The sequence below is a fragment of the Hemicordylus capensis genome, chromosome 5 (genome assembly GCF_027244095.1).
Source record: "Hemicordylus capensis ecotype Gifberg chromosome 5, rHemCap1.1.pri, whole genome shotgun sequence".
Taxonomy (NCBI): Eukaryota; Metazoa; Chordata; class Lepidosauria; order Squamata; family Cordylidae; genus Hemicordylus; species Hemicordylus capensis.
In genome coordinates this window covers 37,481,201-37,494,537 of record NC_069661.1, presented here as the reverse complement: position 1 = coordinate 37,494,537, position 13,337 = coordinate 37,481,201, and the positions used below count along the sequence as shown (strand labels likewise).

The 13,337-nt window shown below is 44.2% G+C and overlaps 1 protein-coding gene across 4 annotated transcripts in view; it reads right to left on the bottom strand.

The window, feature by feature from the left end:
* The window catches only part of SEC24B (SEC24 homolog B, COPII coat complex component), a 50,792-nt gene extending 39,961 nt beyond the window's left edge, over positions 1-10,831 (bottom strand). For 3 of the 4 annotated variants that reach the window (XM_053257060.1, XM_053257061.1, XM_053257064.1), the window contains exons 1-3: positions 10,568-10,831; positions 3,320-4,018; positions 2,441-2,602 (exon numbers count right to left, since the gene is read on the bottom strand). In XM_053257060.1, coding sequence (XP_053113035.1) covers positions 2,441-2,602; positions 3,320-4,018; positions 10,568-10,709 — 1,003 coding nt within the window. In that variant the 5' untranslated portion in view covers positions 10,710-10,831. Of the gene's footprint in view, positions 1-2,440; positions 2,603-3,319; positions 4,019-10,252; positions 10,385-10,567 lie in introns of those variants that run through there. The other variant, XM_053257063.1, reaches the window with a different exon arrangement.
* Between the last annotated feature and the right edge of the window lie 2,506 nt (positions 10,832-13,337).

The following is a 13,337-nucleotide window of genomic DNA, read 5'->3' as shown; positions in this document are numbered from 1 at the left end:
TAAAGACATTTCCTTGAGTCTAAAGTCTTCTTCCAAGTAACCAGTTCAATAATTCTAATTCATTCTGCTGTCCTGAACTATACTGATAAATTCAGATGATCAAAACAGACCTTGCATTTTATACTTTAAGCTTTATCTGCCATCTGAATTCTTTAAATTCAAATCTTAATCCTGCTACAGATACACAAAATACAAATCAGTTTCTGGTTGCCAATATGGCATCTGTAAAGTCTCACTTTCATCCAATAAAGCACTTCCAGGTGTTAAATGTACTTGTAAACTACAGTTGTCCCCATCCATGAATATGCTATGATGACCTGGCAACCAACTTTGTAGACAGAACTACTCATATTCAATTCCCTTGGGAGTCACAGTTCCCTTGGGAGTCTCACACGCTTTGTCCCATAAGTCAATTGAGAAAGTCTGGGTTCCTTGCTGGCCAGGGCCATTAATACTAACAATCATCAGTGTCAGATGCCATTAAATCTGCAAGTTAAATCTTGATACTGCCAGTCCTCAATGCAGTCAAGTTTCTTCCCCCAGTCAAATCATTCATAGTGGTGCCGGCAAGCTGCGTCCCTTTCACATTCAACATAATTCATTCATATCTTTAACACCTCAAGACTAAATAATTGCAAATCTGTATGTCACCTCAGATGCCTTCCAGAGAAAGGTAATATTAAATAAATGCTACTCTTGATGTTTGTTTGGAAGCTTTAACTGGTGCAGAATGCTGTGGTCTGCCATCTGAGAGGAGTGAATCATCAGGATTTCATTACACCAGTTGTTCAGCATCTACCTTAGTTCCCCATGTCTTTCAGTTTTGTTTTGCTGACTATGATATACAAATGGAATCTTGAATTGAAAAGTCAAAGCAGTTACAGTCCCCTGCTAACTGAGCAAAGAGGCACTTTCAAAGTGGCAATGTTCTTATATTTAGCAGGGGGAGAGCAAGTGGCCTTAATCAACCCCAGCACAGATTCCTAGTAGGAACATAGGAAGGTGCCATATACTAAGTCAGACCTTTGGTCCATCTAGCGCTAGCTCTACACAGACTGGCAGCGACTTCCCTAAGCTTGAAGGCAGGAGTGAGCTCTTTTGGGACAGGGAACCAACTTTATTATTTTTTATTTTTCTATGTAAACTGCTTTAAGAACTTTTGTTGAAAAGCAGTATACAGTCACTGTTCACCAACTGCGAAGGTTCCATTCCGGGAAAACCTTGCAGTTGGCAAGCAATTGAAAAGCATTGGAAACAGGGAGTTAAGGGAATTGTGCTCACGAAGAGACAGAAAAAGTGACCAAAAAATCACCAAAGATCACCCGGAATCCCTTTAAATCACCAATAGACAGCAAGACAAGTGATGAGGGACCCCCAGAATTCACCCCAAACCCCCCAAAATCACAACACCCCACAATTACCAAAAATCTCACCAAACAACAAATATTTATATACTGCTTTTCAACAAAAGGTTCCAAAGTGGTTTACATAGAGAAATAATAAATAAAACAATGGATACTTGGGTCACAGTTGGCAAGACCTGACACAATTTCTCGGGCGCAGATAATCAAAACCACAATTGGGGAAAACCGTAGTTGGTAAGGGATAACTGTATCAATATTCACAGTCAAAAGGAGCTAAAGTGCTGTCACAAGTGTGAGTTTTTGTACTATAAAACAAAACAAGAGCCATTTTAAAGTAGAATAACCCATATCTTACAAATGCTAAAACAACAAACATATACCACTGTTTCTATTCTAGCCACAATACAAATCAAACTACCACCGCTACCGAGATCGGCATGTCTAGTAGGGATGTGTACTAGGGACGAAATACTTTGTGCACATCCCAGGGGACGGGGAGGGATTCCCTTAAAAGGAAGCAGGCAGGTCCTACCTGCCGCTCCCTTCAAGCCTGTGCCACTCCATTGCGACACTGTACTCCGTAAAGGTCCTCCGTGAAAGCAGCAGTCTGTGCTGCTGTCTCCTTTAAGGCACCCGCTGTGGCAATGGGATGCTGTTCCCAGCATCCCTTGCGTGGCGTCAGCATGCAAATGACGTTGATGAGTCGACACCATGCAAGGGATGCTGGGAACAGCATCCCATCACTGCAGCGGGCGGCTTAAAGGAGACAGCAACACAGGCTGCTGCTTTCACAGAGAACATTTACGGAGTACAGAGCCACAATGAGGTGGTAGAGGCTTGCAGGAGGGGCAGGAAGGACCTGCCTGCCTCCTCTTAAAGAAACCCTTCAGCCCACGCCAAAACGTTTCCGCTGCAGGGAGCTGAATCATTTTGGCGCCTCTTCAAAGAGGTACTGAAATGATTCAGGCACATCCCTAATGTCTACAAAACCTAGAAACAGAATTTATTTCAAAATATTAACTTCAAGGCAACATCAAAATGCATAGGAAAGGTTTTATTCATCTTCCACTTTATACCTTCGTGAAGTGACGGCTCGGGTGGTTGTGCGAGAGAAGTGGTAGTGGTGGGCTGGGCGATCTTATCTATAGCAGGTGTTCTTACTGAAGAGGTCACAGCTGAGGATCTTGCCTGGGCAAGGACTGCAGGCCGAACATTCTGGTTTACAGGCTGTGGTAAACCTGAAATAGCAATCAAAAAGTGGGAAATGCATATTTTAATAAGGCAAAAACAAAACAAAAAATTAAGTTATCAGATGTAAATCAATACTGTTCTGTAAACATTGAATGAAAAATTCATTGTTCTACTGCAGTCATATTTATAGCAGTGGCAAAAAATAAAGCATTAGCTTCTAAGTAAAGAACCACTGTAACATTAAAGTTAACAATGTCTGCATCACCGACATACTTGGCTATGTGCCAATCCAGTCAGATTAATATATCTGCCTATATTAATAGGCCAGCCCTGCCTATGCAGGCAAACATTATGGGGTTTTTTGAATCCTGAGGATTTCCATTCACATTCTTTTAAATGTACTGGTAGTTTACACAATAGCAGAAATCTTGAGAACACGTGTGCAACAATGTCAACAGCATTCCTAGACAGTACATACTAGAAATCACTCCTATGGCCGCTTAATGAACGCATCTGGCTCATAGCTCAGACTGCCCTAATAAAAGATCAGCAATTCAAGAGAGTGATAAGGAGCTGCTTGCCTCAAAGTGATTCATAATGGGGAAAGAGTGCTTGAAGTGACAGTGCAGCAAACTAACACTGGAGGGCTGAGCCGCCCCCCCAACCCATGTGATAAGCTCTTTCCCATTTCAGATGAGAATGGGGCAGACACATGAACCACCATGGCTGCTCCCTCACATCTGGTTTGGTCCTTTGTGCGGTACCTGTACTCAGCGGGTTGCTTGCATCAGGCAGGGATCCTGCAAAGCTTCCACTACGATTCTCTTGAGCCAAATGGAGTTCTGGAGCAGACCACGATGCAGCATTATATCCCAAAGGAACTACTGGCTGTACTGGAAGTGTGGCTCTATTCTGACTAAAGTAATCATTTGCTTCTTTCAAATGTCCAGGTGCTGGTATGCTGTGAGAAGTAGGCACCTGCCCATATGGACTGCCAATGGGCATAGAAGGATATGAAACATTAGGGTAAGCCACACTAGAGACAGCAGCAGACCTAGTATAAGGAGCAACAACAAATCCCTGAGATGGAACGGAAGAGCTGGCAGAGTGCAAGACTGAAGTAGGGTAGGGACTGCCAAAGGAGGAAACGGACTGTGAAATGCTGGCATGTAATTGCTGTGCAGAATAATTCATTCCTTGGAAAGGTCCAGATGATTCTGCTGTATGAGGTGCTCTATGGTACAACTGCTGTGTGCTCGGCATGTTGGGAGCCACAGAAGAAGCAATAACATTTTGTGCTGGTGCTGAGTAGTGGGCAGAATAATAATCGGCACCATAATGGTTATCCAGCTGTGAAGGGATAGTTTTGTTGGGCACTTGTGAATAGTGTCCCGAGGGAGCACTATAGTTCTGAGAGTGAGCGCCATATCCTGAAGCAAACTGCATCTGATTCTGCACTGGACCTGAAAAGAAAGAAAGAAAAGGGGAGGGGGGGGAATAATGGATTATTCCTTTAAAGGAAAACCAGGAAACCAAACATCCCGGAACGCTAGAGACATCACTTGCCTATAACTCATGCCACAATAAACTAGTCTTTAAGGATTCCCTCCCACTTGGCAAAAGACCAATATATTTACCCTTCTGGAATCTGTCCAAGTGTTCAATAACACTACTGTGCTAGTATGGCGAGCAGGCAACAAAAGTTAACTTGTGCAACAATTGGTACAAGTTCCAAAAGAGACAAAAGCAGTCTAGATTGAAATTTCATGCATCACAATTGTGAACAAAACATTTTTGAAACAACTATATGATATAAAATTAGTGTACACCGTGTTAAAGCAATGGTGGAGAGTTTTCTTAGTTGTCACCAGAAAGACAGTGCAATCCAAAAGAATGTATTTAGATATAAAAGGCCAGGTCAGTCTGGGAACCAGAGATGTCACATTGTTACAGCAGTGAGGGCAACCACATTGCCCTTGAAGACCTGACCCAGTTCTAGCTGTGCCAAAATGCACTTTGGAACATACGCATTTGCATATTCCAACTGAATGTACGTCAAAATTCACATTGTTTAGAGAGCAGTATAAGGCTGACAGGCAGACACAGGGAAGTTGTCTGTCTGCATTACATTGTTCTCAACAGAATGCCTGCTTGAATGGACAATCTGCAGAGCTGGGGCCAAATCTCTCTGTTGTGACACACTGCACTGTAGTAGCCTCATTGTCCACCAAAACACAGAGCACAGACTTGCCATTTAAGAGACAAATGGAACATATCCTCTCTTGCCTCAGAAACAGCTTTGTGCTTTTTCAAGCACTCATGGTGTTTTTTTGATGGACACACACAAAAATGTTTGCAAAGCCCAATGCTGATTCCTGCAAGCTTGCCTCAGCTCTAGTTGCAACTGTTACAGCTGATACGCAACACCCCAATTCCCTCCTTTGCTATGAGTCAGGGGACAATGCATTCCGTCTTACCTCTGCAGCACCCCTATGGACCAAGAAGGGCCCAAGGAACAGTACAAAGATCCACGAATGCCTCACCAGAGTGCTGCCAAAGGTCCTTACTTAGAATAGTTGTGTCAGACAGGAACCATGGAAGCACTATCACCGAGACTGAATATAGTTCCGAGCACTGGTGCAAAAAGATGAGTTATTGGGACATTTACAGAACAATCCTAGATATTCAGCTTCTAAGTGTAATGGGACTTTCTCCCTAATACATTTAGGTCTCCAGCTGCCACCATAGTGCAGAGGCATACTTTTCCATTGGTTTTAATATTTAGGTATAGGAGAATAACAAGATTTCTATGTTTGCATGAATTCAGTAGCCTGGAATGAATGAATGAATGAAGAGTGCTATGGTGTGTCCAGAATTTGCAAATAAAGAAAAAGCATAAACACTCTCTGCATAACAAACAGAGCCTCCATTTCCTACACATGACAATTTTGTAAGGTAAGTACATTCCAATAAGTATATGACACTACACTACAACTTAATTCAAAGATAATGCAATAAAACCCCTTAAGAACAGATTTCTCATAGGCTTTAAGGTCCAGGTTCAGCAGCCATAGGAGCAGCACCTTTGAAATATAAAGGTACTACGATCTATGCACGTTATGTTAGCAGTTGAACTTCAGTTCCTGCAAACATTAACAAATACCAAGAACTCACAATTTGCTCATTGTTACTGAGTTGTTACAATCAAAGTTAAAATTTGGCTTAACAGCAAAACGTGCCCAGTACATATTTTTTAGTCACATATATCACTCCATTTATCCAGGGAGCTGCGGGCAGTTTCTGGGTTATGATCATTTTAATGACAACTCCTGGAGGACTAGGTTAGTGGTCAGTCACTACCTCTCAGTAAGCAGTGAGCTTCATGGATACCTAGGGATTTGACTTGAACTGGGTTTGACAACCAAACTCAAAACTGTAGAAAATGCAAGATTTTTCTCTGTGTAAACAGCCCTGAGCCATTTTTGGAAGAGCAGTATAGAAATTGAATTAATAATAGTAGTAGTAGTAGTAGTAGTAGTAGTAGTAGTAGTAGTAATAATAATAATAATAATAGCAGCAGCTCTCAGACACTGTTCCGTCTAACAGGGATTCCCAGATGTTGTTGACTACATCTCCCAGAATTCCCAGCTGCAGTGGCCTTTGGCTGGGGATTCTGGGAGTTGTATTCAACAGCATCTGGGAATCCCTGTTAGAGAGAACACTGCTCTCAGGATCTAGATGCGTGGCCTCCCTCATCGCTGTAGCAGAGGTATCAGACAGATTTGTGCTGTGTATCACATAACAGTTCTATCTGCCACCAAGAAAGAATTACAGCCATTGATCAGCACACATTGCTAAACCACACACACACAATCATCCCAACGTGGCCAGTCATACAGTTAGTACTGTCTTATATTCTGAGGTGGGCAACCACGAAAGCTACACAAGAGATCTTTGCCATTACTTGCAACCATGAGGGCTAGAAAGTTCTAGCATTGTCAAAATCCTACCAGTAACCATTGGGCTGAAATAAAGACACCCAATGTTTAACGTTTGTGCTCATCCCTGCCTTACTTTCTTATAGAAAACTCTTCAGCACAGTTTTGATATTCTTTCATGTTAGACACATTTCATGTTAAAAAGGATGCTGGATATATATGCTTTGGATATGATTAAGCAGAGCTGATCTTACGTTAAATGGAAAGCAGGAACTGAAAACAGAGTGTACGTGTGTGAACAAGATAGGAGAGTATAACAAGATAGGAGAGGACAACTGGTCTTGTGGTAGCAAGCATGACTTGTCCCCTTAGCTAAGCAGTGTCCGCCCTGGTTGCATATAAATGGGGGACTTGAGGTATGAGCACTGTAAGATATTCCCCTTAGGGGATGGAGCTGCTCTGGGAAGAGTAGAAGGTTCCAAGTTCCCTCCCTGGTATCTCCAATATCGGGCTGAGAGAGATTTCTGTCTGCAACCTTGGAAAAGCCACTGCCAGTCTGTGTTGACAATACTGAGCTGGATGGACCAATGGTCTGACTCAGTATATGGCAGCTTCCTATGTTACATATCTCTCTTCTTTTCATATAGGGAGGGGATAGTTATAATATCTCAGCCAACCTTTGCAGGGGATATGACTAAAGATACGACTAAGTATATAATCAACTTGTGGAATTCTCTGCCACAAGATGTGGTGACAGCCAACAACCTGGATGGCTTTAAGAGGACTTTGGATAAATTCATGGAGGAGAGGTCTATCAACGGCTACTAGTCGGAGGGCTATAGGCCACATCCCGTCTCAAAGGCAGGATGCCTCTGAGTACCAGTTGCAGGGGAGTAACAGCAAAAAAGAGGGCATGCCCTCAAAGCCTGCCTGTAGGCTTCCAGTGGCATCTGGTGGGCCACTATATGAAACAGGATGCTGGACTAGATTGGCCTTGTGCCTGATCCAGCAGGGCTGTTCTTATTTTTTAAAAGCCTATATAAAGTTTAGGGTAGAGGGAACAATTATAGAGCTGAAACAGCTACCCCAGAGCCAGAAAGTAACCTTCATGCTATTAGCATTAATGTACAAAAATGTTTCAAACTAATGTGGAAATGTGGACAATTTGAAGGAACCTTTTTTCATATGTGGTGGTCATGCAGGAAGGCAAAGGCCTTTTGGGATATGATATATAATGGAGTTGAAGAAATTTTTTTAAATGACATTTCCTAAGAGGCCAGAATCCTTCCTGCTGGGAATAACGCAAGGAGAGTTCTCCAGAAGAAACTTAACATTTTTAATGTATGCAACCACAGTGGCTAGAATAGTATATGCGCAGAAATGGAAAGAGAATAAAATGCCCTCAAAAGATTGGTTGATAAAAATTTTGGAATACGCTGAAATGGCAAAACTTACAGCACTCATAAGGGATGAAAACTTGGAATGTTTCAAAGAAGATTGGGAGCCATTCTTACTCTACTTAAAGAACTATTTTTTCCAATATGGACCTTTCAGCAGGGTTTGAAATTTAGTAACAACAGCAGGTTGGGTAGGGTAAAATCGAGTTTGCAATGTGGAGTATATGTGTTTTGAATTATTATAGCAATGGTAGATTTGTATAGCTAATATGAACCATGCAGACTGGTAAGTGGGAAGTTAATATTTACTTAATTAAATGTAATTGGACTGTTAAGATATTGTAAAAACCAATAAAATTTTAAAGTGCAAAAAAAGAAAAAAAGTTAACTTCATGCTAAAGCCAAGCTGACTGTGAAGAGCTCAAAAACTTCTTCCCCAAATTAGATGTATGTGTAACAAAAGGACAAATATGACTCAGTGTAAGTAAATGAAAAGTAGTGCACATGAAGGCACTCCTTCCATCTCTCAACTTCACATTTATACTGAAGGATCTGACCTGGTAGCGATTTTGTGATGAAAAGACTGATCGTCAACTAAGTGTGTTGAAGCTGTGAAAAAGACAGATTCCAAACCATACTATACATCTTCAATCCCTCGGAAAAGGAATTGGAAACAGAACATTCAGGATCTTTCACAATTTTATATGACTCTATGATGCAGCTACATTTGGAACACTGAACAATTGTGGTTATTGAAAAGGACCTTGTAGAGCTGGAAAACATGCAGAAAAGGACAATCAAAAGATTTGAATACTTTACTTATGAGGAAAGATTAAAGTTTTAGTATACCCTCTAGCTTTCAGTAATGGAAATAGGGACATATGTGTAACATCTCTATTAGTATACCAATGAATAACTTTATGAGCCAAACCTCCATTATTACACACTGAGCAACATCCTGTCTAGTAGGTCTCTGAGTGGAAGATGGTCTGCCTGTGAAAGGGGGCAGGGGGGGGGCTCACCAATCTCCTCTGCTGCCCTTTGGACACCCAGGAGATCTGCTCCTGAGGTTCCTCCAACCCTCAAGGGCAAATTTTCAGGCGGCCCAGCAGGGTGCAGAGGGAAGGGATTGGCGAAAATGGTCCTTTGTGCAAGCAGAACATCTTCTGTTCATGTCAGGATACTGAAGGTTCTTTTCTGCCTCCAGAAACTGTAATACACTAGCAGCAAAGAACTGCCTATTTACTCAGTAGCAGTTTGTCCTCAGTTGGAAGGGGAGGGGGAAAGAGAGTGACTGTTCTTTTGCTAAAGATATACCAGGAAAGTATAATTATCTTACAACATGTTATCAACCAATTCAATACGTATACCACACAATGTCTGCAGTGTGTAAAATGTCAGGCTATGTATGGCCTGGTGCCTTAGTGCTCATAAGCATACACTTAATTTCACATGTGACTCACAATGTTATAAGGCATACCCCAAAATTCAAGAAGAGGGCAAAATAATACCACCCCTACTAAAGAGCCACCATTCAAAGTGGTGATTCTCTTTATATTAAGCAAGGGGAGAACAACTGGTCCTATCCCACCAAGCTGCACAGGGCAGATTCAGACCATAGCAAGGAATGGGAGACTTCAATCCTTTGCCCTTGCTGTTCTGACTGGGGCCCAAGGCAGCTTATTTAAATTTTACAGACACAGAGGCCCTGATCACACAATAAGAGCATTGTTTAGTTTGGCCATTAGTTTAAAAGGGGGAAAGGGACACATGACTGAAGTTCATAAAGTTACAGATAATGTGGAGGAAGGGCATTTTTACCCTGACTCATAACTCAAGAATTGGGGTCATCCAACGAAGCCAAGTGGCAGTGGATTCAGGGCAGACAAAAGAAAGTTTTCCCACACAGTGCACAATTAATTCATGGAACTGATTCCATAAGATGCAGTGACAGCAATTAGCTTAGGCAGTTTTAAAGGGGGATTTGACAAATTCATGGACCGCAGCTGCCGATACACCTATTAGGCATGACAACTAGATACAGCCTTCACATCAAGAGGCCCCAAAGCTTTGAGCCAGAGTTACTGGGGAACACACCCAGAAGGGGAGGCCTTTTGCCTTCGCGTCCTGCCTGTGGGCTGCTTCCCAGAAGCAACTGGCTGGCCGCTCCTGTCGGCTACAACAGGCTGGACTAGGCAGATCTCTGGCGTAACCCAGCCACCCACCCAGGCGGCTCTTAGGTCCTCCCAAAAAAGCACACGTGCCCAAATGCCCGGGCGCAAGGCAGAAAAGACCCACCAGCAGCCACCACGGAGAGAGGGCAGCCCAGCCCAGCCCAGCCCGGGAATTGCTGGTTCCTCACCCAAGTCCGCCGTTCTCTCTGCCCCGCTTCCAGTCCTCAGCAGCCCCTCCACGACTCGTCTCTCGCCTGATGCCCGCTCAGCGCCCCACTCACCCAACTCCATGGGGCGGCGGGCCTCCTAGCCCCACTCAGTGCCCCCTCCGGCCAACAAGCCAACCAGCTCCCTGTTGATCCCTCCAACCTCACAAACGACCCCGGCGATTACGGGGCACCTGCCCTCCCGGACCCCCGCCCAGGGCCTCTGCGCCGCCCTGCCGGCTTCCTTCGGCCCCACCATGCGCCCCTCTAGGCCCAGCCGGCCGGGCGCTTCATTACCGTTCTGGCAGAGCCGCACGCTATCCGGGCCGCCTGGGGCTCTCAGGCTCGCCGAGGCAACGCTGGGCCCGCCGGGGAAGGAGGAGCCGGCGGGTGGGGCAGGCGGCGGGGGGCGCCCGGAGGCGGCGGGGGGCACCGACATGGCGCCGTCCGTTCGAGGCTCCTGGCGACGCGGCTGGGGCTCCTGCCTCCGCGGCGCCCGCTCGGGAAGGGGGCGGGGAGAGGCCCGACCGGAGCGCGGCGACGTCGGCTACTCGGCAGGAACGTGCCGAGGAATTGCGACGTCCCTATCTCGGAAGCCACCGCGAGCAGAAGGACCCCAGGCCGGAACCTCCATGGCCTCTGTAACCCACAGCGCCACCTAGCGGCACCGCCCCAAGGAACACGCCGCAGCTCTCTCAAGAGCGTCCCGCTTTGTATGGAGTACTTCAGAAGAGCCCAAGATTCCTGCGGGGTCACCAGGCCCAGGAGGGGGTCCCTCTGATGGTCTAGTAGTCAGTCAGTGCCCTTCTTCCTGCAGTGCCTTAACAGGCGCTTCTGGCCCGGAAGCCCACAAGAAGGGCTGCAAGGCAATAAGCCTCCCTGTGGCGACATTGTTCCTGCAGACGATGGATGGTTAGTGATATGCTGACCCTGAAGAGGGAAGTTTTACATTGGCCTCATGATTGAGAGCCAGCCCAGCCTCTCCTTTGTGAATCTATCTGGCTAATGTTTTAAACCGGTTCTGCTCAACATCTGCCTTCCTGCAGACGTTGGCCTACACAGCTCCCATAATCTTTGGCTATTGGCCACTGTGGCTGGGGGTTATGGGACTTGTAGTCCAAAAACAGCTGGGGAGGGCAAAGTTGAGCAGGCCTGTTTTAAAGCCATCAACGTTGATGGTCCTCAGGAAAATGGCAGGGAATTCCACACAACATTAATTAGGCATTGTGTGAAGAAGTGTGGGGGGTTGTGCGAAGCAAGGGGAAAGCAAGTCTCGCAATTGAGGAGAGGCTACTGAGAATGCCCTTGTTCCAGGTCACTCCCAGCCTGACTTCAGTAGGTGTCGGGACAAACTGAAGATCTCAACAAGCAGGCAGATTCATATGGGAGAAGTTGGTTCTAAGGGCCAAACTGCACAGGGCATTAAAGGCCAGCACTTTGAACTGGGCTCAGAAATAGGTCTAGAGCTTGTGCAGATCGATCAGCACTGGGGAACTCACAAGATCCCTATAATGGCCACCTGTAAGCACAGCAGTCTGGCCATCACATTTTGAGCCAACTACACTTTCTGAGCTCTTTTCAAAGGCAGCCTATGCACACAGCATGTTAGCCCACCCTACAGTATATGTGACTAAGAGGGGTGATGGAGTGACAGTAGCCAGGAAAGGGTGCAGCTGGGCTGGTGCACAAGCCCAAACTGTGCAAAGGCACTCTTGGCTCTGAAAACTTCATCCATTATGAGAAGGCTAGAACTGAATGTTTTCCTGTTAGTTTCCTTTGTTTTGCATTTATGTTGAAAACCTAATAAATTGTCTTATTATGTAGCATTCACTCTATGATTCAAACCATCTATCGCTAGCAAATCCAGATGTGCTGGCAACTAGCATACTAAACCACAAGTGATTTCATCATAAACATAGATCCATTTCCCCAGTTCATTGATAATGAATGTGGCCCCATTTGCTGGAACTGGCTATTCAAAATATATTCAGTTTGGATAAGGCAACCAAGAACATATGAACAAATGCATCGTCAGATCCTTCATGTGTGTAGTCTCTGTCCTGTTTGCAGCAGTACTTAATACATGATGATTGTATGAAACAAATCTCTGATCATTGGAAAAGGTTTTGCTAAAATATGTCTAATCAACAACAGTAAACTTATTCCCTGATGTACAAGATTCCATTTCCCTTAGTTTTATTTTAAGTAAAAAATGATAAAGAATGTTCAAGTAATTATTTAATCCTTAAAATGCATCAGTGAAATCATATACAGATGTGTGGTATAGTGGTTAGAATGCTGAAATAGGACTTGGAAGGTCTGGGTTCAAATCCTTATTAAGCTATAAAATTCATTGGGTTACATTGGGACAGTTGTTCCCTCTCAGCCTAACCTGACTCACAGGCTTATTTGTGATTATACGGGGGTGTGGAGATGCTGTGTAAATTCTCCTGAGATCCTTAGAGGAAGGGTGGTCTATAAATTTGATAAAGTAATATATGTTGCTGTACAGGGCTTAGGCATTAACTTGGTAATAATATGTGACTTAGCCTGGGTCTTTGTGGTCCAAGGTAACTTTAGCAGTATGTTTTAGGTCTGTGCACTGCTGAAAATACTGGATCCAATAGGTATCAGTATTGAGTGTTTTGGCCCTTCCATATATTGTTATTGTACTGTAACTATTGGTAAAAATCCCCACAGAAGTCTATGGGGAAAATTTAAAAAAATTACAAAATGGGAATGATTGGGCAGAGAGCTCTGAAATTTGGTGCACACATAATGGAAGATGGCAGGGCTCTGTGTATATAATTGCAAGACAATCTGACCATCAATTGAGTTTTAATAATAATAAAAAAAATTCAGAAATTGTATCTGCATCCAAAAATTGCGGCAGAAAAAGTGATGTCACATGCGAGAATCACAGGGAAAGCAATGTGTAACATCCAAGAATCTAGAGAATCTGCTAGATTTTGATATTGGTAAGCAATAGATAAATAAAGCAATGCATGGGTGGGCAGGCATATAAATGGCAGAAGATGCTAGCCTTGGTTTTTTTACTGTCATTGTG